Source organism: Halichoerus grypus, chromosome 11, assembly GCF_964656455.1.
Source record: "Halichoerus grypus chromosome 11, mHalGry1.hap1.1, whole genome shotgun sequence".
Classification (NCBI taxonomy): Eukaryota; Metazoa; Chordata; class Mammalia; order Carnivora; family Phocidae; genus Halichoerus; species Halichoerus grypus.
Genome location: NC_135722.1, coordinates 95,581,556 through 95,608,120, shown reverse-complemented (window position 1 = coordinate 95,608,120; position 26,565 = coordinate 95,581,556). Strand labels below are relative to the sequence as shown.

The following is a 26,565-nucleotide window of genomic DNA, read 5'->3' as shown; positions in this document are numbered from 1 at the left end:
TTCAACATGTTTGATTTTTTGTGAAAATGAATGCTTTTTGGAGATTGAAATTCTGTTTGTAAAGATTTAAGGCCGTGTCTTAAAACTAAGATTAATTGTTTAATTGTTTGGATTTTTATTTTAACTTTGACCAGTAGAAATGACTTTGCTTTTAAAGGTGATAAGGAGTGATGGATTTACACTTAAGTACTTCATTTTGGGAGAGGGGAGTGTAATTGTAAATATATATTCTTTTGATTTAAAATTCCAATTGTTTATTGATGGTGTATAGGAATATGACTGGCTTGATTCCTGTCCTTGTATCCCATGGTCTTGCTAATAAATTCACTAATTCTACAGGCTTTTTAAAATAACTTTTTGGGATTTTCTACATAGACAACCGTATTTATTTCCTTGTTTACTTATTTGTTTCCAGTCTGTTTATCTTTTATTTCTTGTTCTTTATTGCACTGGTTAGGACTTCCACTGTGAGATTGAATTGGAGTGGTGAGACAGGACATTCTTGCCTTATTTCTGACCTTGGAGAGAAAGATATTTAGTCTTTCATCATTAAGTAAGATGTTAATGATAGGTATTTTGTAGGTACTTTTTATTAGGTTATGGAAGTTTACTTCTATTTCTGGTTGCTGAGAATTTTCATCATGACTGGATGTTGAACTTTGTGGAATGATTGAGATGATCATGTGGGTTTTTGTTTTTTTTTAACTTAGTCTCTTAACATGGTAAATTACATTGATTGATAATAGCATGTTGAACCAGCTTTGCATTCCTGGGATAAACCACAGTTGGTCATAACGTATCTTCCTTTGTATAAATTGTCGAATTCAATTTGCTATTATTTTGCTGATGATTTTTACATCGGTTTTTAAGGGGGATATTGGTTTGTCATTTTCTTTTTTTATACTGTCTTTGTTTTTGATATTTGGGTAATGCTGGCCCTTTTTTTAAAGATTTCATTTATTTATTTAGAAAAAGAGAGAGAGCAGGGGGAGGGTCACAGGAAGAGGGAGAGAGAGAATCCCAAGCAGACTCCCCCCCTGCCCCACCCCCCGTGCACGGGGCCTGACGCTGGGCTGGATCCCTTGACCCTGAGATCATGACTTGAGCTGAAATCAAGAGTCAGACACTTAACCGACTGAACCACCCTGGCGCCCCTAATGCTGGCCACTTAAAATGACTTTGAGAAGTGTTCCCTCTTCTTGTATTTTCTGAAAGAGATTGTGAAGAATTGGTATTATTTGTTTAGATTAACTTTCTTCTCTAATTTATTTAGAGATGTGAGAAATTAAATGGAAATTGTGATTCGAGGTTACTTTAGGTTTAACTAGTAGTTTCCTGTGCTCGGTGTAGTTAGGGAGCATAGAGTTCTTCTCAGAGTCATCTTGCTTAAAATTATACATCTCCATTTTCATACCACCATTTCTGCATTAGCTCAAAAGAAAAGAAAGACGTCTATTTCATTAATAGGCAGAATGCCTCCCATTTCATTTTTAAAAGTGTTGTTAATGCTGTTTTTTGCATCCTGATATGTAGATATCTGAGCTCCTCAATCATCTTCTTCTAAACTTGCGTTCTCCTAAGGTAGTCTTTCTTCCAACCTGTTTCTATGAGGTTATTAATTTTCAGGGGAAGAGATTCCATAAGCCTGTATGCTAATACATTCCCATGGAATTTTTAAAATCTTGAACTTTTTTAGGGTAGGTCAAAGTGAAATTTGGATAGTTGTGTTTAACTGAGCTTACCTTACATTTTGCACCTGTGTGGTGGAGTTCTTGATGTGTCGGTACTTCCTCTTCTAGATCAATGGGCAGTGCAGCTGTTTCCAGAGCATCGAACTGCTGAAATCTCGCCCTGCTCACCTGGCTGTTTTCTTACACCACGTGGTCTCACAGTTTGACCCCGCGACGCTGGTAATGTGTTTTGACTGTTCAGCCAGCTCAGAGTTCTTACACTGATTCTTACACTATAAAACCTCTCACTTCTGCAAGATGAGTTTCTAAACATACCAGGATAGATACGTAAGATAGTTAAAAAGAAATTAAATAATTTTTTAAAAAACTTGGTTGCACGATAATGATGACATTGCTCGTAGTGGCCTACTTGTTGGAAACTTTCCTCTTGGTGAAGATCTAGCAGATGACATTTTTCATGATTTCTCCCTTTTTCTCTCTTTTCCATTTCTTCCTCTACTACAGCTTTGTTATCTCTATTCAGACCTGTATAAGCAGACCAATTCCAAGGAGACTCGTCGTGTCTTCCTTGAGTTTCATCAGTTCTTCCTGGATCGATCTGCAGTAAGTTACCAATTAATATTATATAATCTTTGCTGTAGTACATTGAGTTATTGGACTCCTACTTCCAGTCTTCCTTCCCCTGGTTTTGGGCTTTATTGTTTTGGACTTTCTGACGTTTGTACTGTATCTCAGTTACTGATTACTCTTGACCATTGCTTTTATCATTTCTAAATGAGTTGTAGGCTATGAATTCTCACAGTAGGTGTTAGGGGGTACATATATATATTGGGGTTTATCTGTGTGCATAATTAAGAGAGTGCAAAAGAGAACACAAATGATACAATACATATGTATTAGGATCCAAAGGATAATACTTGCATAATGAACTCTGGTTGGCCTCTTTGAAGTTCAGAGGCACAAGTTTAACTAAAAAGTGGTAGGAAACATCTTACATAAATGATAATAGTGTTTTATTTTACCAGTAGAAATCTTTATAAGGTTTTTAAACTAATGAGTTTTATTATTCTTAGCCTTTCCATAGGGTAAGTCACAACCCTTAATGCTTCCTGGGTAATCGTGCTGCCGCTCCCCAGGCCTTCCACGGTTTCACTGCTCTTTGATGACTGTTGCCCACTTTCCCTCTCCCGAAACCTCATCGCTTCCTTTCCTGTCCTTTCTCAGTGGAAGACCTTGCAGTTTCTGTGAGAAATTTGAAGTATCTGCAGAAGAACTTCTACCACATATATCCCCTACCTTCACCGTCCTCTATGCTCTGGCCTTTCTCCTGAAGCCACGGAGAGCTTGCCTTCTTTTCTCCAAGGCCTACTCTTCCCTGTTCACCTTGTATTTCCTTCTGCCTGATGAACAGCGGGACCTGGCCAATTGTCATCCTTCCCTCCAGCATCACCAATTTTTTGTTTTCTGCTGAATGGTTCACATGAGCATGCAAACATTGTGAGTTTATTTAAAACAGACAGACACAGAAACATTTTGGCTCCACTCCTCCCTCCAGCTCTTGCCCCGTTTTCGTTGTTTTCCTTTACACAGTTGCCTACACACCTCCACGTGGTGGGATACACTTACCTTCTCAGGGAGGCCATCCCTGACCAGCCTACGTGAGATTTTACCCCCTTCCCTTTCTGTCACCTTTCCTGTGTTATTTTTGTCCATAGAACTTTTATTTTATTTATTTATTTTGTCTCTGTCCCTGCTCTTCTGGAATGTACAGATCCCCTGAGGGCGGATATTTTTGCTCTGTTTGTTGCTCTTTCTCCAACACTGAATAGATCATGGTACAGACTGATCACTCAGATATTTATTGAGTGAATTCATTAGGGTTCTGATAATACTGCCATTGTTTAAAATATTATATATTATACTTGTTAAGATAATTTACTTCCTTGAAAAAATGACAGTGTATTGAAATATATTTGAATTTTATATTCCTTTCTTGAAAATTGAAGTACCGTTGACATTCGGTATCATATTAGTTTCAGGTGTACAACATAGTAATTCAACAATTACATACATTATATAATGCTCACCATGAAAAGCGTAGTTATCATCTGTCACTATAGAAAGTTATTACAGTATTATTGACTGTATTTCCTGTGCTATACTTCTCATCCCCATGACTGACTTACTTATTTTTCTTTTAAGCTTTTATTTTAATTCCAGTTCATTAATATATGGCATTATATTAGTTTCAAGTATACAGTATGGTGATTCAACAATTCCATCTATCACCCAGGGTTCATCACCACAAGTGCCCTCCTTAATCCCATCCCCATCTCCTGTTTAACCCAACTGCCACCCCACTCCCTCTGGTAACCCTCAGTTTGTTCTCTTTAATTAAGAGTCTGTTTCTTGGTTTGTCTCTCTCTCTTTTTTTCCCTTTGCTTATTTGTTTTATGAGTGAAATCATATGGTATTTGTCTTTCTCTGACTGACTTACTTCACTTAGCATTATACTCTGTAACTCCATCCCTGTCATTGTAAATGGCAAGATTTCATTCTTTTTTATGGCTGAATAATTTCCATTGTCTGTCTAGGCACCATCTTCTTTTTTTTTTTTAAGATTTTATTTATTTATTTGACAGAGAGAGACACAGTGAGAGCAGGAACACAAGCAGGGGGAGTGGGAGAGGGAGAAGCAGGCTTCCCGCCGAGCAGGGAGCCCCATGTGGGGCTCAATCCCAGGACCCTGGGATCATGACCTGAGCCGAAGGCAGACCCTTAACGACTGAGCCACCCAGGCACCCTAGGCACCATCTTCTTTATCCATTCATCAATCAATGGACACTTGGGCTGCTTCCATATCTTGGCTATTGTACATAACGCTGCTATAAAAATAGGGGTGCATGTATGCCTTTGAATGAGTGTTTTTGTATTCTTTGGGTAAATACCCAGTAGTGCGACTGCTGGATTGTAGGGTAGTTCTATTTTTAACTTTTTAAGGAACTTCCATACTGTTTTCCAGAGTGGCTGCTCCAGTTTGCATTCCCACAACAGTGCACGAGGGTTCCTTTTTCTTCACATCCTTGCCAACACCTTTTGTTTCTTGTGTTGTTGATTTTAGCCATTCTGACAGGTGTGAGGTGATATCTCATTGTGGTTTTGATTTGCATTTCCTTGATGGTAAGTGATGATGAGTTTCTTTTCATGTGTTTGTTGGCCATCTGTATGTCTTCTTTGGAGAAATGTCTGTTCATGTCTTCTACCCATTTTCAAATTAGATTATTTGTTTTTTGGGTGTTGAGTTTTATAAGTTCTTTCATATTTTGGATACTAACTCTTTATCAGGTATGTCATTTGCAAATATCTTTTCCCATTCCGTAGGTTGCCTTTAAGTTTTGTCATTTCCTTCGCTGTGCAGAAGCTTTTTATTTTGATGTAGTCCCAGTAGTTTATTTTTGCTTTTGTTTCCCTTGCCTCCAGAAACATATCTAGAAAAAGATTGCTACAGCCAATGTCAAAAAAGTTACTGCTTATGTTCTATTAGAGTATTTTATGGCTTCAGGTCTCACATTTAGATCTTTAAAATGGTTTGAATTTTTGTTTATGGTGTAAGAAAGCGGTCCAGTTACATTTTTTGCGTGCTGCTATCCAGTTTTCTCAACACCATTTATTAAAGAGTCCTTTTCCCATTGGATATTCTTCCTGCTTTGTCAAAAATTGGTTGACCATATAGTTGTGGATTTATTTTTGGATTTTCTGTTCTGTTCCATTGATCTGTGTGTCTGTTTTTGTGTCGGTACCATATTGTTTTGATCACTACAGCTTTGTAATATAACTTGAAGTCTGGAATTGTGATGCCTGCAGCTTTGCTTTTCTTTTTCAAGATTGCTTTGGCTATTCAGGGTCTTTTGTGGTTCCATACAAATTTTAGGATTGGTTTGTTCTAGTTCTGTGAAAAATGCTGTTGGTATTTTGATTGGGATTGCGTTGAATGTGTACTTTGCTTTGCGTAATATACACATTTTAACAATATTTTTGTTCTTCTAATCTTTGAACATGGAATGTCTTTCCATTTCTTTGTATCATCTTCAGTTTCTTTTATTAGTTTTCAGAGTACAGGTCTTTCACCTCTTTGGTTAGGTTTATTCCTAGGTATCTTATTATTTGTGGTGCAATTGTAAAGGGGATTGTTTTCTTAATTTCTCTTTCTGCTGTTTCATTATTAGCGTATGGAAATGCAACACATTAAGTAGATGACTTAAGTAGGTATACGATACAAATAAGTTGATTTTGTGTCCTGAGACTTTAACTGAATTCATTTATCAGTTCTAGCAGTTTTTGGTGGCATCTTTGGGTTTTCTGTATATAGTATATCATGTCATCTGCAAATAGTGAAAGTTTTACTTCTTCCTAACCAATCTGGATGCCCTTACTTCTTTTTGTTGTCTGCTTGCTGTGGCTAGGACTGCAGTACTATGTTGAATAGAAGTGGTGAGAGTGGACATCCCTGTCCTGTTCTTGACCTTAGGGGGAAAGCTCTCAGTTTTTCCCCATTGAGTCACATGTTAGCTGTGGGTTTTTCAAATATGGCCTTTATTATGTTGAGGTATGTTCCCTCTAGACCTGCCTTGTGGAGGGTTTTTATCATGAATGGATGTTGTACTTTGTGACTTATTTATTTTGTAATTGCACGTTTGTACCTCTTAATCCCCACCACTCATTTCACCTATCTTCCACCCCATTTACCCTCTAGCGGCCATCAGTTTACTCTGTATTGATGAGTCCATTTCTGTTCTTTTTGTTTGTTTGCTCATTGCTTCATTGCTTTTAGTTTTTAGATTCCATGTATAAGTGAAATCATATGCTATTTGTCTTCTCTGGCTGGACCATTTTCCTTAGCGTAATACCCACTTGGTCCATCCATGTTGTTGTGAATGGCTAGATGTCATTGTTTTTTATGGCCGAGTGATATTCCATTATGTGTATCTACCACATCTTCTTTATTCATTCATCTATTGATGGGACACTTAGGTTGCTTCTGTATCTTGGCTATTGTAAATAATGCTGCAATAAACATAGGGGTGCAGATATCTTTTAGAATTAGTGTTTTCATTTACTTCAGGTAAATCCCCAGGAGTTAATTTCACATTTCTTAAGAGCTCCAAGCTAAGTCAGATCTTTATTTTGCTGCTCATGATCTGTATTAAATTTATCAACATTAAAGTGTAAGAACCCTGATAGATTTATTTGCTAATTATTCTTTTATACCACAGGTGATATTTGTTTCCTATAAATACAGAAACGAGCATGTAAATCCTTTTTTGCATTTGTGCTAGCAATACTTCTAGGACACTTGATTTGAGCTACTGTGTGGCAACTTCAGTTAAAGAGAAAGCTTTGACATCTATTTCACTGTTCTTCAGACAAATATTAGAGATCTCGTAATTTTCAGCAATGACTTATTTTCTAATATAAAGCTTTAGATCTAATAAGAATTGTTTAAGTTCTGGAAGTAGATGACTTAAGTAGGTATACAATACAAAGTAAGCACAAAGTAGTTAAGATTATTTCTCTAAATGTAAAATAAGTTTTTTCCCTAAGTCATTTCCCAGATTGATGAGAGAGAAAACACAGCTATGTGGTAATGGGACCAGAAACTACAGTTATTATGGGGAAAATCCTAGCTAAGTAGAAGTTAATTATGACTCAGTTACCTTAGTTGGCTCAACAGTAGAAACTGCAGAAGGTTATTGGCGATTTAATACTCCAAAGCCTCAACATTGACATCCAGTACCTCCTCACTGGGGCGTGAATGTTGTGAGGGTTCTTTAACTTTACATAGGAAATTACTGGCAATGTGGTCAGTAGTCTCAAATACAGCAAAAAAAAAGTCATGGTTATATATGACCAAGTTTTTCATAAAATATACACACAGTTTAGGTTTTAGCCGTATTGATTCAAATGATGTATAACTAAGTATATCAACCAGTGACTATAGATGTTTTCCGTATAGCATGATCCTTGGGGAAAGGGCTTATTTTCAAGTTTAAACAGTGGGACCTTCCAGAGCTGTGACATTTGGATGAGATAAGTGAGCTTATACCTGAATGTGATTGTAAAAATAGCTATCCAAGTTGCATCTCTTCACTTTATACAAGTACTTATATATACATCTTGGAAAGTCCTTAGTGGTGTTTGACTTTCTGTTTGCATTTTTGTTTCAGCACCTGAAAGTTTCTGTGCCTGATGAAATATCAGTAGATCTAGGTAAGTGTGGCGCGTCAGTATCCTGGAGAATTACATCTCTGTAGAGTTGTGGCTCAATTCATCTCTAAAGGTTTTATCGGTCATGTGGTGACCAGTAGGGCATCTGAATCACAACGGAAAGAGCATCTGTAATACATTTAAAGGATAGTAAATGAAATCTGCATTGTGAGGTAAAATACATAAAATGCATTGAAGAACTTGTCTTTGTCCTACTGCAAGTTCGCACCAAATAACATCGATATGTTGCCAGTTGTAATGCACAGAATATACCTTTAAATCACATAACTCCTTGGCTTTTCTTTATGCAGAAAAAAGAAGACCTGAGCTTATACCCGAGGATCTGCACCGCCACTATATCCAAACTATGCAGGAAAGAGTCCACCCAGAAGTTCAGAGGCACTTGGAAGATTTTCGGTAAGCTTGGTGGGTGATATAAGCTGATATGGTCATTCTGAATTAACCTTTTTTTGGGTAGGAAAAGGTTACACACCTAGCATGTAGTCTTTATCACTGTGATTAAAACATAAATGGACACCTGGAGTCAAAGAGTTGGGGTGGTGCTTAGTCCCTAGTCCCCATTCCATAGGCTTTCAGGATTTGAGCTCACTGCTCTGCTAGGCTAAGTGTGCTCCTTCAGGATGCGTGTTCTGTTGAGTGATCGCCTCTAGAATTCTTTTTCTCTGGTGTCCTAGGTGACAGGGGCCCCAAAATAGAAAACTGTGACATTTTGCCATTGCTAGCTATGGAAACTCTGATAAAGCATCTCCAGAGAGAGATCGTTCTTCTCTAGGCTACCTTAGGAAGTTTGTTCTGTTCCCTTTAGGCAGAAGCGTAGCATGGGGCTGACCTTGGCTGAAAGCGAACTGACTAAACTCGACGCAGAGCGAGACAAGGACCGGGTAACTTTGGAGAAGGAACGGGCATGTGCGGAACAGATCGTTGCCAAAATTGAAGAAGTGTTGTAAGTAACAGAAGTATATGGGGACATGCCCTCTCTCCTGGGATGCTCATTATGCTTAAAGCACACTTTGAGCAAATTTAGAAGGGGTGTCAGATTGTGTATGTGGAGCTATGTATGGGGGTTTTAAAGTTTTAATTTTTGCTGATGTTTTAGAAAAGTTCTTGTGTTTCTTTTTCTGTGTATTGGTAAAACGAGTAACTATAAAATTTCCAACTGATCAGAAACAGGTTGAGCACTTTCAGTGGTTTCAGTTCATAGGCTTTGAAACTATTTCAGGCCAGAGAACATTGACAGTTGATGACATGAGTGAGAAAAGCCTGTAGTCCGGTGGTTTGAGTTCTTCTGGTATTTTATGCCAGGTGACAGAGATTGAGGGTGGCCCAAAGCATCCAGTGCTATTCTGTTGTTTTGGGTATCTAATAGCAACTTATTTAATTTTGAAATATTTTTATTTTTAGGATGACTGCTCAGGCTGTAGAAGAAGATAAGAGGTAATATAACTGGGTTTTTTCGCCCCTAGAATTTTATGGAAAAAAAAAAAACCAACTATCTTTTCTCCTGTTGGTCTGAAATTAGGATTTCTTTCTTTTAACTTCAGAATTCGGACTATCTCCCTCTGGTGGCCTCGATTTTATTTGACTAATATTCTAGTGTCTTGAGTAGAATCCTTTTCTATTTGCAATGAACAGATACCTCCTTAGTTTTTACTTGATGAATGAATTCTAAGGATTCCAGCATTGGGGTTTTTGAAGCCATTCGATAGCTTTATTCTGTCCACCCTCCCTTTTCAGAATTCTTATTTGATTTCATCCTTTTCCTCTAGTTCAACAATGCAGTATGTTATCCTTATGTACATGAAGCACTTGGGGGTAAAAGTGAAAGAACCTCGAAATTTGGAGCACAAGCGGGGTCGGATTGGATTCCTTCCAAAAATCAAGGTGAGACTGGATAATAATGTGTTCAGGTCTCTGTGCTTCTTGACACGGGCTACAGTGCTTTTCTTCTTAGTCCTTCCTGTTTCCGTGGGCTAGTGCTAGGCATGCTGATAGGTGTGCGATATGGCCCCTGTTCTCAAGAAACTCAGAAATCTAGCAGGAAATTCAGGCATGTGAAGTAATGGTGAGACGGTGTGAAGAATGCAGATGGCACTTTATACAGAGTGCCGTCCCAACCCTGTCACGGCCTTTGCCTCTCCTTGTATGGCACCTGTCACAGTTTGTCATTACAGATGTATCCCTTTACTTTTTGTGAGGCTGTGGAGTTCTGTGAGGGCAAGGGCCCCCTTCATCGTGTCCCCAGCTTTTAGCACAATGCCCTCACACATTAAGAGCTTATTAAGTACTCGTTCAACGGATGAATGAACTGCTTGGAACAAGCTCCCAGTAGATGTGTTATAAAACTACCTCTTGGTTTTCCAAAATTGCCAGCTCTAAAGGGGTTGAAAAGACATCTTGAGTTTGATGTGTGTGCGGTACCACGTGCCGACCTCTACCAAGTGCTGTGTGTGAGTGTCCTTCACTCCCGTTTAACCAGTTCTTCCGGCTGCGCATTAGAATTGCATTTGTGTGTTTGAAAGCCACAAAAGAAATCTACTCTGTTATGTATCTTTCACCTCTCTGATTGCCCCTCAACTCTAGCAGAGTATGAAGAAAGATCGAGAAGGCGAAGAAAAAGGGAAGCGCAGAGGATTCCCCAGCATCCTGGGACCCCCAAGGAGACCAAGCCGTCATGACAACAGTGCAAGTATGTTAAGCTGGAAAAGCGGCGTTCTCACCAGCCCCTGCCGTCTTCCCTTCGGAGGCTCAGTTAGCTAGAATGAATTGCTGGAGAAAGGTGTTCTTGAAATGGTCCCACTGAGCTTCCATTGTGCCTTGTTTATGTTCAAGGTTATTTCTGAACTAACTACCCCCATGTGGGCTCTGTAATTATCTTAAACATCTTCTTGAATGGCAGCATCTTAGCAGTTGTCCATAACATAATTTACTTACCTAATCTGATTTTGTTTGCATTCAACTTCTATTTGTTAAATTAAAAAAACAAAACGTGCATGGATTTCTCCACCATTCTTTGTTTCATCTTTCTATATACAGATTACTCGCTCTCCATACTTCTGCAATTTCTCCGCCTCTCCATTGTGCTTTATTTCCTGACCTCCCTCCACCGTCAGGTCTAATGGAGAGCGATCAGCCCACTGATCTGGGGAGAATTAGGGAGGGTGGTACCTCAGGGAGGGAAATCAGGTCACGTTGTGGTCTTCGACTGGGCAGGACCACGTTTGAAAATACTGGCCAGGTTGGAGTGAGGGTGGTATTGTGGTACAGTGACACGGATGTTCTGCACCGTGAGGAATTCTCAGTCAGATACCGGTAGTGCCCCTTGTTGAGAAACACTGAGGAGATGAAGGAAATTCTTAGAGAAGAGGTTGAGGAGAATGGAGTATCTCACAGATTCTGACCATGAGTTCCAAGGCATGTAGAAGAAGGATTTAGGAATGAGGGAAGGAAGAATTTTAGGATCAGGGATGTCCAGAGCTGCATGAGGGTGTGCGGCAATGTGGGCAATGATGACGTGAGTGGGTTTCACCTCTTGTGGTTCCCGACATGAACAGGGCTCGTGAGCAGGCTTCGAGCAATCTCCATAGTCTCTGAGGCACGTTGTGCTGATGAATCTGCAGGTGTTGGGAAGGGGGGTGGTGTGGGGGGGCTTACCACGAGCTCACAGAGCTAACAGTCTTCATCCTCACTCTCACAAGTGAGTGCAATTCTGTGTACCTCTGTCTCTCAGCATTCCCGCCCCCACCATTGCTCTCATCTCCTTTTCTCCCTCCTGTCTCTCGCCATCGTCTTCCACCTACTCCTCTCTTCTCTCCAGCCCTCCTCCACCTTCCCCTGCCTTCCTCTCTTTCTTTCCCTCTCTCTTTCTTCCTCTTGCCTTTCTTTTCTTTCCTTCCTTCCTTTTGCTCTCTCCCTTTCTCTCTCCTTCCTTTCTTCCATTTCTTCCTATCTATCTATTCCTCACTCTGCAATAATCCATATTTTCCTAGGGCCCACCATGTTCCAGACATTTTTTTAGATCCTTTAACATCGTCTTTTTTTTTTTCTTTTTAAGCTTTTCTGCAACACAAAGTGTTAACACTTGCTTTCTGTTCAGTTGGCAGAGCCATGGAGCTACAGAAACAGCGCCACCCAAAGCACTTACCCGCACCCTCTTCTGTAAGTCCTGAGCCTCAGGATCCTGCTAAGGTGCGCCCGAGTGGGTCAGCAGGTGAAGGAACAGACGTCGGATACCTGCCAGCCAATTCCATGTCCTCTGTGGCATCAGGAGCCGCTCCTTCCCAGGAAGGAGGGAAAGAGAATGATACAGGTGAGCTAACGTTGCAGTGCGACTTAACTAAGTATCAAGATTTTACAACAGTCACACTAAGTAACAAACAAGGCGGCATATTTTTCTAATCAAGAATCCCAATTTAATTTAATTTTAACATTCTAATGTTCTATAACCAGTGATAAATCCATGCTGAATGATAATTTTGAGTTTTCATCCACTCAGAAATACTGACTGAGCTCTCTGTCATGCATTAGCTTTGTATCAGATGTTAGCACACAATAATTATACGGAGATTCTTGCCCTGCACCGCTGAGTGTCATGGGGAGATAGTCACATAAGTAAAAATTCAAATTGTGCCAAATCCAGTAATGGAAGAGAAAAGGAGTGTTGGGGGGACTTAGTCAGTAGCTAGAGGCAGATGTGGGGGGGTAGTCTGAAAAGACTTTTTAAAAAATCTGAGTTACTAAAGTTTTTTTTTTTCTAATACTAAAGGGAAGCCCATTGAGAGGAAGAGGTTGAAGAAGCAGGTGGTAAACTGTATATAACTAATAGGACAAAGTTTTGAGAAGGAGAGCGGAGATGAGAGGCAGAGTGTGTGTGAAGGTCAGGGTTATCAGCAGAGAGAGAAGGCTTAGCGAGAAGGGAAAGGGGACTTGAAGAGTAGAGAAAGATGTGAAGTAATTACAGATCATTGAGAGAAGAGCTTCTTACCATATTTCTTCATACTTGTTTTAATGGGTTTCTTAAGCAAATGAGCTGGGAGAATCAGTGATTTTATTTGGAGAAGGGAATGCCTATCTGTATTAGTGATTTTGGAAGCAGTCCAATTTCTGGTATGACATGGTCAAGGATAAAGCTGTGGGAGTGGTCACTGAAGTGGCCCAGGGGAAGTTACTAGAGATAAAGAAAGTAAGGAACCAAGAAACCAGGAGTTGGAATACCTTAACATCTCCAAGTTTTGAGGTCACCTCATGTGATACTAGCAGGGAGAGGAGAACTATGAGCCAGCAGCTGAAGGTTCAGTATTGCTAGATGATTGTCACGAGGAGGGGGAGAGCGTGTGATAATACCTAGAAATGAGAACCTCAGTGCAGCAAGGGATTTTTATAAGAAGGCAAGATATGGTCTAAAAGTAGCATTGAGGAACAAGGGTATCTATCTCATCTCCACCCTGAAGTACACAGTGTCTGTTGGAAACATCCGTCTCTCTTTGAGAGGGCTGTAGCAGAACGGGGTGGGGGGGGGGGCATGGATTTAAGACAAAGAAGGAGGGTGATAGTTATAGAAAAATCTGGAGGTTTTGTCTTATATGGAATTCTGAAGATGTTGGGTTGAGTACGTGCATGAATTCATGGCTCCCAGCTCTCATTGAACTTAAAAACATGGCAGATAAGTAACCAATAGCAACTAAATAAAAAACACGAAGAGAAAGGAAGTAGAGGAGGAGAAGATGTTATCAACAAGCAAGAGATTTCAACAAATCTGGGGGAGATTAAAAGTGGACAAGCATGGTTGGAAGGATAAAACAGCATAGAGGAAGCCGGAGTCCATAACTTGTTCAAGGAGTCCCATCCCAGGTGGAGGCCAGTTGGCCCATTAGAACCCTGGAGAGACTTTGGGCTCTGAGTTGGCATGTCTTATGGAGTGCATGAGTAAGAAGTAAAGCTGGAAATAATGAATTAATTGAAGGTCTGTAATCAAAACAATGATGTCAGCAGTTACTGATCCTTGCATGGTAGAATATGAGCTGTCCATCATTTATGTACCCGAAGAAAATGAGTGTGCTCTCTTTTAGAGAAGTTGAATGAATTGTGCAGGGAAAGGTAAGTCCTCCATGGTATCAGTGCCCTGGAGTTCTAACATTTGGTGGCCTGAAGCCTGGCAGTAAACATGCCAAGCTCTCACCCTGCCCAGAGAGCTCCCAACTGAAATGGACCTACTTCATATAGCTGCAAAGAGAAAGCCGGAGCAGCTACCCAGTCTTGCATACTCAGATATGAATAGTATTACTCATTCTTGGCAAAATTTGCTTGTTAGAATCAAGACCTAAGATAATACATAATGCCAAACTTACTAATGACATACAAAAGAGAATAAAAATAAACAGAAAAACTGCCCCTAGCAGAAAACAGTAATTTAGGTGTAAAAGACAAGAACTTAGAAAAAAATACCTCTAAATTAGATAGTATACTTGGGGAAATTTTAAAAATTATTATATCTATAAAACAAGAATAATGCTATGAATAAAAGAGCATTCAGAGACCAAAAAGAAATGATTTAATATAACTATTACATATAATACAATAACTACTGTATTTGTTATCAACTGCTTTGTGATAAACTACCTCAAAACTTCATAGCTTAACACAAAAAACACGCATTATGTCACGTTTTTGGTGGGTGAAGAACATGAGAGCAGCTTAGCTGGGCAATTCTCTCTCTCCTGTGGTTGCGGTCAAGGTGTCAGTCAGTCATCCGAAAGCTTAGCTGGGGCCAGAGATGTGCTTCTGCGTTCACGCAGGTAGCTGGTAGCAGAGGGGCTCAGCTCCTTGCAGGAGGCCTTGGCTTCCCACTGTATGGGCTTCTCCATAGAACTACTTGAATGTTCCATGACGTGGTAGCCAACTTCCCCCAATGTGATCCAAAAGAGAGAGCAAGAAAGGAGCCCCCATACCTTTAATGACTTAGTCTCTGTGGATGCACATTGTCATGTCAGCAAGTTAGAAGCCAGCCCCTAAATCTAGCTCACACTCAAGCAGGGAGGAATTAGGCTCCACCCCTGAAGGGAGAGAGGAGTAGCAAAGAATTTGTGCACATATTTTCAAACCACCACAGCTGCCAAGAGTTAAAAAAAAAAAAAGGTCCCTAAAAATAAAGTCAAGGAAATATTTGAGAACATATATCAGAAATGTCGAGAGATAGAAATCGGAAAGACAAGAATTACATAGTGAGCCACTTGAGAGGTCCGACGTCTGCCGATGTCTGTCTCTTTGACGAAACATCAGCAGAGGAAATGGAGGAGAGGCAGTTGGAGAAATGATAGAAGAAACCATCTCAGAGGGAAGACGACTTGTCTTCAGACAGAAAGAGTTGACTGGGAACCACCTACGATGAATAGTAACAATAGTAATAACAATAATAAGAACAAGAGCCATACCTAGAATGTCTCTGGAAATTTCCATGCACCAAAAGAGAGCCCCGAAAGCTTTGAAGGGAAGGAAAATGGGAATTACGCTGCCTCACATTTCTCATAATCACACCAGGGGCTAGAATACAAGGGAGCCAGGCCTTGCAACTTACTGAAAGAAAATTATCGAACTTAGAATTCTATGTCCATCCAAATTTCCTATCAGAAATGAAGGAAGATACAAAGACATTTTCAGATATGCCAGGATTCAAATGTTAACTGAAATGTGCCCTTTCATTGAACATGATTTGTAGATACACACTCCCGTAAAATGAGAGAAAAATGAAGGAAGAAAATGTTACGGGGTCCAGGAAGTAGTGGAAACATCCCAGGGAAGTGGTGAAGGGCAGGCAGGTCTCGGACGATAGTTAGGTCACAGGCCGAGGGAGCAGCTGCCCCAGATTGGAACACAAGGACTAGGGGATAAGAAAAAGGGAGATTTTAAGCGGTTGGTAGTATGATGTAGCAAATGAAGAAATCTGAGACTTGATAAAATGATAAGTGCTTTGACAGCAATAAAGTCGTTTAGAAATGCTAAGATAAACAAAGTTGTTCAAGAAAGTTAAGTCATGATTTAAATGTGAAACAAAATACTCCATTGGAGATTACCCAGGCTCCAGCTGTGGCCACCATACAAGGAAGGAAGGAGGGAAAGAAGTAAGGAGGGAAAGGGGGACATGGGGAAGTAGAGGAAAGGAAGAAATGTAAAACAAAATAAAACTGGCGTAATCTTGAAGTAACTGATGGAGTATATGACCTTGATGGAATGAACATTCTATTTCAAGTGACCCAGGAGTTGCATCATTGGACCAGCAGAAAAGGAAACCTAATCCTAACATACCTCCTAACCTGGCAGGAATAATATGTATATGTAATACATTATATGTTGTATTTTGTGTATGACAGTATGTAGATTGGCAAAGTAAGGTAAGCACTCTGGGTTTTCAGACTTTTAGAATCAACCAAATAGGCAAGGCAGAGAATATTTAGTTGTGGCCACAGATCATGGAAATGTAAAAAGTCCTTCTAATGACACAAGTAAAAATGTAGTTGAAAGAAATGAAAGGTAGAAGGAAAGAAATACAATTAAAGGGAAGGATAGGGATACTAAATACCTAATTTGATATAGAAGAGAGTTAAGGTACTAACTCCTTGATGGAACAAGTATAGATATAATTCTATCACTTAAACTTAGGTAATAAGCATTAACCCAACTAGTAATAATATTATTACACACTGGGAAGAAATGAGGGGAAAGTGAAGGTGGGAAGTATAAGTGGGCAGAATCCTCAGAGGAGGAAGAAATAGATATTACCTAAAGATAGTAAATCAAGAAAAAGAATTATGAGGTCATTATTTCGAATTAAACCACCATAATAAATAAAATTTGGGTGAAGAAGATTGACACGGGGATAGAAAAAGATGATGTAAGAGAATGTTTCTCCTCATCATATGCTCTTCTGAGTTGTTTCCATGTCTTATGTTGATGTTTAAAGATTTTATTTATTTATTTATTTATTTATTTATTTATTTATTTGAGAGAGAGAGGGAGTGCATGATCATAGGGGGAGGAGCGGAGTGGGGGCAGAGGGAGGGAATCTCAAGCCGACTCCACGCCCAGTGTGGAACTCCACACAGGGCTCAATCTCACGACCCTGAGATCATGACCTGAGCCGAAATCAAGTCTGAGGCTTACCTGACTGAGCCACTCAGGCCCCCGTTACGCTGATTTTTTAAAAGTTGCTTAAAAATGATATTCCTGTTTTTTTTTTTTTTTTTTTTTAGGGCATTTTAAAATTTTATATATTAGAATTTTGGTTCTAGCTAACATGCAGTTGTTTAAGAATGTGGCTGTGGATAGGTTGAATTTCTCTTTGGGGACTGATTTTTTTTGGGGGGGGAATTATTATCTTCATTAACACCATCTGAGTGTCCGAATTTTGTCTTTTCAGGATCAAAGCAAGTTGGAGAAACACCAGCATCTGGAGACTGCATAGATAGCACCCCTCGGACTCCCAATACTGTCTTTGATTTCCCACCTCCTCCCTTAGACCAAGTGCAGGAGGAGGAATGGGAAGTGGAAAGGTAATTCAGTGATATCTTTGGGGGCAGGGGAGGGTAAGAGTAGCTTCAACTGTTTCATTGTATACCATTGCCATACTTTGTAGCATTTTTCCCACATGTGGTTTTTTTTGGTGGGAGGAAGTCCTAGAACTTACTGGTAGTAAATATTAGGTACTGAAATGTTTTTAGTTTATATTAAATCATTAGAATATCCAGAAGAATTATTTATTAGCTACTGTAATTTAATCCAGTTTTGAGTATCCCTGGCATAAATTTCTTTTTTTTTTCCTTTTTATTGAAGTATATTTGACATACAGTGTTGCTTTAGCTTCAGGTGTAGGACATAGTGATTGAACAAGTTTATACGTTATGTTGTGCTGTCCGCGGGTGTAGCTGTTGTCTGTCACCATACAACCCTGTTACAACACCGTTGGCCGTATTCCCTATGCGGTGCCTTTCATCCGCTTGACTCACACATATCCATTAACTGGAAGCCTGTACCTGCCACCGCCCTTCACCCATGTTGCCCATCCCCTCACCCCCTCCTCTCTGGCAACCACCAGTTTGTTCTTTGTATTTATGGGTTTGTTTCTGCTTTTCTTGTTTGTTCATTTGTTTTTTTAGATTCCACATATAAATCATATGACTTATTTCACTTAGCCTAATACCCTCTAGGTCTATCCATGTTGTCACACATGGCAAGATGGCATATTTTTTATGGCTGAGTAATATTCCATTGTGTAAATGTACCGCGTCTTTATTCATCTGTTGATGCACACTTAGGTTCCTCCCATATCTTGGCTATTATAAATCATGCTGTAATAAATGTAGGGGTGCATGTATCTTTTAAAATTAGTGTTTTTGTGTTCTTTGGGTAAATATCCAGTAGTGGGATCTACTAGATTGTATGGTATTTCTATTTTTAATTTTTTGAGGAACCCTCCATACTGTTTTCCACAGTGGCTGCACCAGTTTTCATTCCCACCAACAGTGCATGAGGGTTCCTTTTTCTCCACATCCTGACCGACACTTGTTATTTCTTGTCTTTTTGATACTAGCCATTCTGACAGGGTGATATCTCATTGTGGTTTTGATTTGCATTTCCCTTATGATTAGTGATGTTGGACATCTTTTCTTGTGTCTGTTGGCCGTCTGTATGTCTTCTTTGGAAAAATGTGTGTTCAGGTCCCTTGGCATAAATTTCTTGATTACCATTTTGTTTTCGTGTTGACTCTTTGTTCTCCATTGTTTTAGGGTGACTGAACATGGGACACCAAAGCCCTTTCGAAAGTGAGTAATCCTAAAGTAGCTTTCAATAGAGGCATATTTTAAGAAATATATCTTTTTTCTCAAACATCCTAGTTTTAAAGGAAAAGAAAACCTGTACACAGATCTGTTAGATAGTATAAAAGAAAATTCTTAATAAACACAAGTCATGCAAAAGATATTTATAGAGGTATATATAACACATGTAAGTCATTTTGTAGGAGAGGGTGATGTTTCAGCCCTGTGCTAAGCACTACTTCAGAAATATGACTTATCTACCGTAATATAAAAATCTGTGCTATTTCCCATTGTCCATCTGATGTCCTCAAATAGAATTCATCATTTTTATTTTTCATCAGGTTTGACAGCATAGCTTTTGGAGAAAGTCAAAGTGAGGATGAACAGTTTGAAAATGACTTAGAGACAGATCCACCCAACTGGCAACAGCTCGTTAGTCGAGAAGTATTACTGGGACTAAAGCCTTCTGAGATCAAAAGACAGGAAGTAATTAATGGTGAGTTTAATTAGATTTTGTTGTTGTTCACATATAGTGAGTTTTATTAGACTAAAGCCTCTGAGCTTTAGAGTTTGCTTCAAAATTTCTGCTAGCCTTTTGTTCTATACAAAGGGAAATTAAACTAGGTAGATAATCCTTGAGCTTTCCAACTCAAAAAATGCAAATGATTCTACAATTCTTAATGATAATTTGAAAGGAAAAGGTGTTTAGCTTTCAGGATATTTAAGATTATAGATCTTGAACAGTCATTAAGACAACCTTGGTCCGTCACTTTACTTTCATCCAAAGTTATTTTTATGCCTAGATTATAAATGAGGAAGCTCAGGCTCAGTGTGATTAGTTGAATTAATCAAGATCATACAGCTAGCTGATAAGTGATAGGGAGGAAACTGGGATCCGGGTGTCCCTTTATGCTAGTGTGCAGGGTTCTTTATTTTACCCTAGCATATATGTGACAGAGATGTGGGTGACATGGGTGCTGTGCCCTCCACTGTCTTTAGGATGCAATTTAAATAAATCCCCTTCCGGTGTCTGGTAACTTTGAGTTTTAGTGAAATAACAAGTCTGGCCTCAGAAATGAGGGTTTATAGGCCAATTAGATAACCAAAAGTACTGTTCTTTCTAAAGAGGGCTCAACTGAAAGTCTATATGCTGTTTGGGCTTACAGCTTTCCAATGTTGTAGCTGTGATTGGTGGGTAGTATTGTGAAAAGACAGAAGGATTTTGGAGTACATTGTTAACTTTAATATACAGAATAGTTTTGGGTTTTTTTGGTTTTTGTTTTAAAGATTTTCTTTATGTATTTGAGAGAGAGAGCAGGAGTGGGGGGAGGGCCAGAGGGAGAGGGAGAAGCAGATTCTCCGCTGAGCAGGGAGCCCTGATTTGGGGCTCGATCCCAGCACCCTGGGCTCATGACCTGAGCTGAAGGCAGACGTTTAAATGACTGAGCCACCCAGGCACCCCCAGAATAATTTTGAATGATATTTTTCATTTGCCAGCATTCATCTCTTAGAGCCAGTATGTAGGAGGGTCCCATGGAATCAAGAAAGTGACATGAGAGATACTACATCCTTTCAAAACTATAAATAATTATTATAGAGCTCATTTGTTGCTTAATTCCAGCTAAAGCCTGTGTTTGGTCTCATGGAATTATTCTAAATGAGGTAACACTTCATATTTCCTTTTTTTCTGCTTAGAATTATTCTACACTGAAAGAGCTCATGTTCGAACACTGAAGGTTCTTGATCAAGTATTCTATCAGCGAGTGTCCAGAGAAGGAATTCTGTCACCTTCAGAACTACGGAAAATTTTTTCAAACTTGGAAGATATTCTTCAACTTCATAGTAAGAAAATCGACTCTGATCTTTGTCCCTAACATTTTTAATAGATGAAAGATTGTGAGTATATAAAAGCACCATAACAATAAAATCTTCTAAGTGTATCCATGTTAGCATTCCTGAAATTATGTAATTATACATGAGCACATCACGTAAAGAAGTGATCAGATCGTTGAACACCTCCCTCCCCAGACACTCACCTGCACCATCAGCCTTTTGTATATAGTGTTACCACAGGACTTAGGGCCTAAAGTTAATGTCTACGATGAAAAATATGAATACTGTATGGTGACTAACATAACATAATAAAAAATAAAAAAAATAAGTAAAAAATAAAAAAGAAAAATATGAATAATTAAAATTACCCTTGGAAATGTCTTATCAATTGCAGTGTATATGTTTTTAAATATATCCCATATAATTGTATGTGTGTGTGTGTGTATATATAGTCTATGTAATATTCAGTGTGTAATTTCATGATGGGGTAATTTTCAGGAATTAAATTCTTTTGTTGTTGCTTGAAATGCTTGAGTAAATATATAAAAAATTCTACCTTGCCAGCTTTCCTTGGTTATAGTCACCTCAGACTTTTGTAGACACAGGTCCTCTCTCTGTAAGTCACTGCTTCTCTGTGATCCTTAATTCTCAAGCGTTCTTTCGTCAAGGATGCCATCACCACCTGCCCACACCTGCCTACCAAACTGATGCCTTTCATGTCTTTGTGGGTGATCTTAGGTTTCACCAGCATGCATTGACCAGTTCAGGTTGATTATATCCACTGCCTGTGAACATAAACATTTTGAGAGGAACAGTGGGCAGAATCACCTGTTCTATTTAAATTTCTTCATGAGCATGGTTATGATGGGGTCTTGAAATTAACTGCATAAGTGATGTACCTATACTGTATGTAATGTGCTATTTCCACATTGTTTTATGCTTTGGCACCTGTTTTTCAGATAGAGCTCACAGATATCTGTATGCATAAGAATTGTGTTCAGATTTATATTTAAGGAGACTAGAGGCAGCTATACTACTGTGAAAATCCTTTTTTTTTGAAAATTTAGGTTCTCAGTACAACCAGTAATGCAGACTAAAATGAGTGCGTGCTTAATTATTTTCCGTTGTTTTTTTTTCCCCCCTTAGTTGGATTGAATGAGCAAATGAAGGCTGTTCGAAAGAGGAATGAGACATCAGTTATTGATCAGATTGGAGAAGATTTGCTGACCTGGGTAAGGAAATTGGCTGTTTCATTTTAATGTTTTTATAGACACTTAAAGATCAGATTCACGGTTGAGTAACTAATCTTTCCAAATATGCAAACTCATCCATTTTGCAAAGCTACTGTAAAGATGAAAGGGGTCCAAGTATGTATTCTCTTGGTTAGTATCTTTTTTTCATTAATATTTTTCAATAAGTGCTCATTTGAACTAAGTGCTCTTTTTTCATCAAATTAAAGATACTAGTTCTCTGTGTTTTAACAAATAGAGAATCAAATGAATCTTGATGAAAATAATGTAACTAACATAGAATTTTCATCTTCTGTTGTCCAAATCTCAGAATTGGACTGTAAAACATTAAGCAGTTGTAGATCCAGAACTACCATCACAAAAGTGGAAAAGTGACAATTACTTGATCTTATTTACAGTACAAGGAAAGAGTTCAAAGACTATCCATAGCTGTTTGTCACATTCTGTTTTTCTGTCTGACTCTCTGTGAGAATACCCCACAGTATGTACGCTGTTCGAGGTGCTGGGGAGACGGTGGCAATCACGACAGACATGGCTCCTGCCTGGGTGGCGCTTATAACTAGTGGGAAAACAGTCATTAGTCCTTTCAAGTGTGACAAGAGTTACAAAAAAGGGAGAGTACAGTTTGTTATGGGAAGATATAGCAGGGAAACCCACACTAGGATGTATAGAAAATTTTCCTAGGGGAAAATGGGTTTGATCCAAACTTTAAAGAAAGTACTGTAGTTAAGGCTGCGAGTAATAGTGAAGCGTATGACATAGTTCTCCAAATATTAACACAGGTTGAACAGGAACTGTTTAGATATGCTCACAGAAACTTACTTCAGTATGCAGATTACTTGAGGAAATGCCACGGGATTTTGGTAACTGTACAATGATAACTTTTTAAAAGATTGAATACTAGAAAGTTGACTAAAACAATGTTCATCTTACTCCTTTTGTTGATGTTGAGATCATGGCTAAGAATCTACTAATCCAATAGGAGATCTTTCAGCTACTTGACTCATTGAAAAGATCAGGGAATCACGGTCCACTCTCACCTTGTATTTACTCAGCTTTCCAAAGCATCTTCTCGAGGCCCGCTCAGGCATTATTGTTATCAAGGAGATTTAACTTCCTTGAAAAACCCAGCTTACTCTACAGCTACTCGGTGATAGTGTGGCTCATTTTGTTTCTTGATCTCAGGGTAGCAGTGAAAGTTGTAACTGAGTTCTCTTGGCTTGGCAGCACACTACTCAACTTGAAACAATTTTTTTTTAAGATTTATCTATCCATCCTTCATAGAGAGAGAGAGCAACAGTGTGGTGAGTGGCCGAGGGGGAGAGGGAGAATCTTGAGCAGACTCCGTGCTGAGCATGGAACCTGACTTGGGGCTTGATCCCAGGACCCTGAGAGCATGACCTGACCCGAAACCAAGAGTTGGATACTCAACCAACTGAGCCACCCAGGTGTCCCTGAAACAGAAAATTTGTAGTATGACACAGTAAAGCATCAATTAGAATCCCACAGAGTTTCTTCCTGGAGCAGTTAGTAACTTTTGTGAAGCTGTCAGATTCTAAGACAATCAAATATCAATCTCAGTCTTTAAGCCTTTTGTGTCTTCTATTCCCCTAGTGTTAACCTTTCTGTTTAATTTAGAAGTGGTCTAGACTGGAAAGGTAGTAAATTGTGAGAGGCTGTGAGCAGGAAAACATTGGAATGTGACCAGAAGAGGTCTGGGTGTGTCCGCGTCTGACCTTTTCAATGGAGAAACACTGATAGTCCACAGAGATATGTAGGTCTCCGTTTCTTGTCACTTGAGAGCACTTAGCGGAATATTGAAAGGATCATGGTTGTCTCTCATTTTGCCTGGCCTTCGATAAGCTCAGTCTGCCATTCTTTGTTGTGTTCTTTGCATTCTTGGCACAGTTCAGTGGACCAGGGGAGGACAAGTTGAAGCACGCCGCTGCTACCTTTTGCAGTAACCAACCCTTCGCCCTGGAAATGATCAAGTCTCGTCAGAAAAAGGATTCTCGATTCCAGACCTTTGTGCAAGTGAGTTGAGTGAGTCATGTAAGAAAATAAATAGTGCAAATTTTTTATTGAATAGAGAATAAACGGGGAAATCTAAGACTAAGATTCTTACAAGGATTATGTTAACCCTTTTTAAAGCCATATGTTAGTTCTTAAATTCCTGGAGAGTATAAAGGTGATATTGGAATGATAAATAATGAAGATTATATGTCAGGGTTAAAATACTTGACAGAGAAGTCCACCTTGCCGTGGAGATATTGTCAGGAAATGTCCCATGTAAGCTATTACAATAATATGGTCAGAACATGAGAATGGGCTCATAACTAGCCCAGAGTGTGCCAACAGCCATGCTTATTGAGGTCTGTATATTGGTGTCTATCAAGGGTCAGTAAACTAGGGCCCACAGTTCCTATCCAGCCTCTTGCCTGTTTTTGTGGGGTTTTACTGGAACACAGTGTAGTAAGTTTTTGCTGCACTAGAACAGATTACCACAAACGTAGCAACTTAATGCAAGAGTATTATGTCACAGCGTTTGTGGGGTGGTTTAGGAGTACAGATACTGTTTGGCGGGGTCCTCCCTTCGTGCTTGCACCAGGCTGAAAGGAAGGGGTCGGCTGGAGCTGCAGTTCTCCTCTGAGACTTGGGGTCCTCTCCTAAGTTCCCTGGTGGTTCACAGAATTCATGTCCTTGTAAATGTGTAACCGCGATCCCTGTCTTCTTGTCGTCATTGGCTAGAAACTGCTCTCGGCTCCTAGAGAATGCCCGTGTCTCTTTCACGTGGCCCCTACAGGTAGTTTACAAGATAGTTTCCTTTCTCGCAGGCCAGAAGGATCGTGTCTCTCTGGCAGCTTTCTTGTAAGGGCTCCTCTGATTAAGTCAGACTCACCTAGGAAACACTTTCCTTTTTGATCCCCACAAAATTAACTGATAGTAACCTAATCATATGAGTGATAACCCGTTGTGTTCGCCGGTTCTGTCCACACTCTGGGGGAGGTGATTATACAGAGTTTGCCCACCAGAGAGTGGGAATCTAGAAGGCCATCTCAGAGCTCTCTACTACACACAGCCACGTTCATTCATTTACGTACTGTCTGTGGCTGTTTTTGTGCTAAAACAGCAGAGCTGAGTAGTTGTGACAAAGACTGCAGGGCATGCAAAGTCCCAAGTATTTATTGTCTGGCACTTTCCTCAAGTTTGCAGACGCCCTGTTAGAGATGAGCTGGGGTATATCCAGCCTGAGGATCCATCGTACCTACCTGGAATGGCAAATAGCAAATCAGCTGACTAACTTTTGGTAGGAATGCCAATCATAGGAATGAATATGTGAAGATAAAACTGTTTTATCACAAGCAAGCAGTTCTTAGAGTTGATTATGAGTGTTCTCAATTTTTGCTTAAACAGATAAGAAAGAAGCCACTGGCTTAGTGATAAAGGCTCCCTGCCCCCATTGTGTGAGTAAAGGAGAAAGCAGAAGTCTAGTGTGGCCATGGTATACCTTGCTTGTTTTAAGTCTTGATTTAATAACCGGGACGGTGATGTTGTAGACCCATCCATGATGAATATATGGCACATGATGGGTAACTATAGTCCTGATAAGAATCACAAATTCACTTATCTTAATTTTAGGATGCTGAGAGTAATCCTCTGTGTCGTCGTCTGCAGCTGAAGGATATCATTCCTACCCAAATGCAGAGGCTTACCAAGTACCCTCTTCTGTTGGATAATATTGCCAAATACACAGGTACAGCGTTCTCACTGAAATTAAAGAGCTTAGGAACAAAACAAAAAACCCCACGTCCTGCTGAATAATCTCTCACCGCGTCCTGGTGCCCAAGGGTTCAATTTCCAGAGTCTGGCAGCATTTTCTAACAAGATCCAATCCAGTCTTCTTGAGGCTCTTTGATTTAATGTGCTCCATTAGAAGCACATTAAACACAGCATTTGGCAAACTACGAATCGTGGACCAAATCTGGCTCATCACCTATTTTTGTAAAAAAGTTTGATTGGAACATAGTCGTGCTCATTGGTTGACAAATTGTCTCTGACTGCTTTTTGCCTACAACAAGCAGAATTAAGTAGTTGTGACAGAGAGCAATTTAGCCCCTCAAGTGCACAATATTATCTGGTGCTTTCCAGACTAAGTGCTCTTTGTACAGTCCTTCATATAGCGTATGTTGTATTTGCTTTGAAGAAGTCTTATGCTGGGTGAAGAGATGCTCTGTGTCTATACATGTACTTTAATTAAACCCGACCAATGCGTTATCACCCCAGCTCTCCTGTTTTGAACCAGGAAGTGAATCCTAGTTTCTCAGTTGAGCTTTAGGCTCTTATACTCAGTTCTCATTAATAATTTTATGCAATCAAACTCCTGTTTCTTATGCCTGAGAATTTGAAAATACTCCTACATGTTAATTTTTATACTTTAATATACCTGTTCAATATAGGTGGACTGTTGTTCAGAGGATTGTAATTTTAAATATTCCAGTTTTGGCATTCTTTACAATGTAGGCCTCAATGTAATCTCAACACATTTTGGTAAATTTCATCTTTTAATGATACAAATGCCATAATCTATTTTCTTTCCTTAAATGTAATCTCAAGTGGCGCCTGGGTGGCTCGGTTGGTTAAGCGTCTTGCCTTAACCTCAGGTCATGATCCCAGGGTCCTGGGATCGAGCCCCACATTGGG

At 39.5% G+C, this 26,565-nt stretch overlaps 1 protein-coding gene across 6 annotated transcripts in view; it reads left to right on the top strand.

Annotated features, from left to right (window-relative positions):
* Window positions 1-26,565, top strand: part of ARHGEF12 (Rho guanine nucleotide exchange factor 12) — a 145,822-nt gene that overhangs the window by 100,912 nt on the left and 18,345 nt on the right. For 5 of the 6 annotated variants that reach the window (XM_078058860.1, XM_078058857.1, XM_036115453.2 and 2 more), the window contains 16 exons: window positions 1,800-1,910; window positions 2,196-2,294; window positions 7,916-7,958; window positions 8,267-8,372; window positions 8,782-8,919; window positions 9,378-9,410; window positions 9,743-9,857; window positions 10,557-10,662; window positions 12,070-12,282; window positions 17,386-17,518; window positions 18,752-18,787; window positions 19,123-19,277; window positions 20,477-20,623; window positions 21,761-21,846; window positions 23,773-23,898; window positions 25,504-25,618. In XM_078058860.1, the coding sequence (XP_077914986.1) occupies window positions 1,800-1,910; window positions 2,196-2,294; window positions 7,916-7,958; window positions 8,267-8,372; window positions 8,782-8,919; window positions 9,378-9,410; window positions 9,743-9,857; window positions 10,557-10,662; window positions 12,070-12,282; window positions 17,386-17,518; window positions 18,752-18,787; window positions 19,123-19,277; window positions 20,477-20,623; window positions 21,761-21,846; window positions 23,773-23,898; window positions 25,504-25,618 (1,762 nt within the window). The remainder of the gene's footprint in view (window positions 1-1,799; window positions 1,911-2,195; window positions 2,295-7,915; window positions 7,959-8,266; window positions 8,373-8,781; window positions 8,920-9,377; window positions 9,411-9,742; window positions 9,858-10,556; window positions 10,663-12,069; window positions 12,283-17,385; window positions 17,519-18,751; window positions 18,788-19,122; window positions 19,278-20,476; window positions 20,624-21,760; window positions 21,847-23,772; window positions 23,899-25,503; window positions 25,619-26,565) is intronic. The other variant, XM_078058858.1, reaches the window with a different exon arrangement.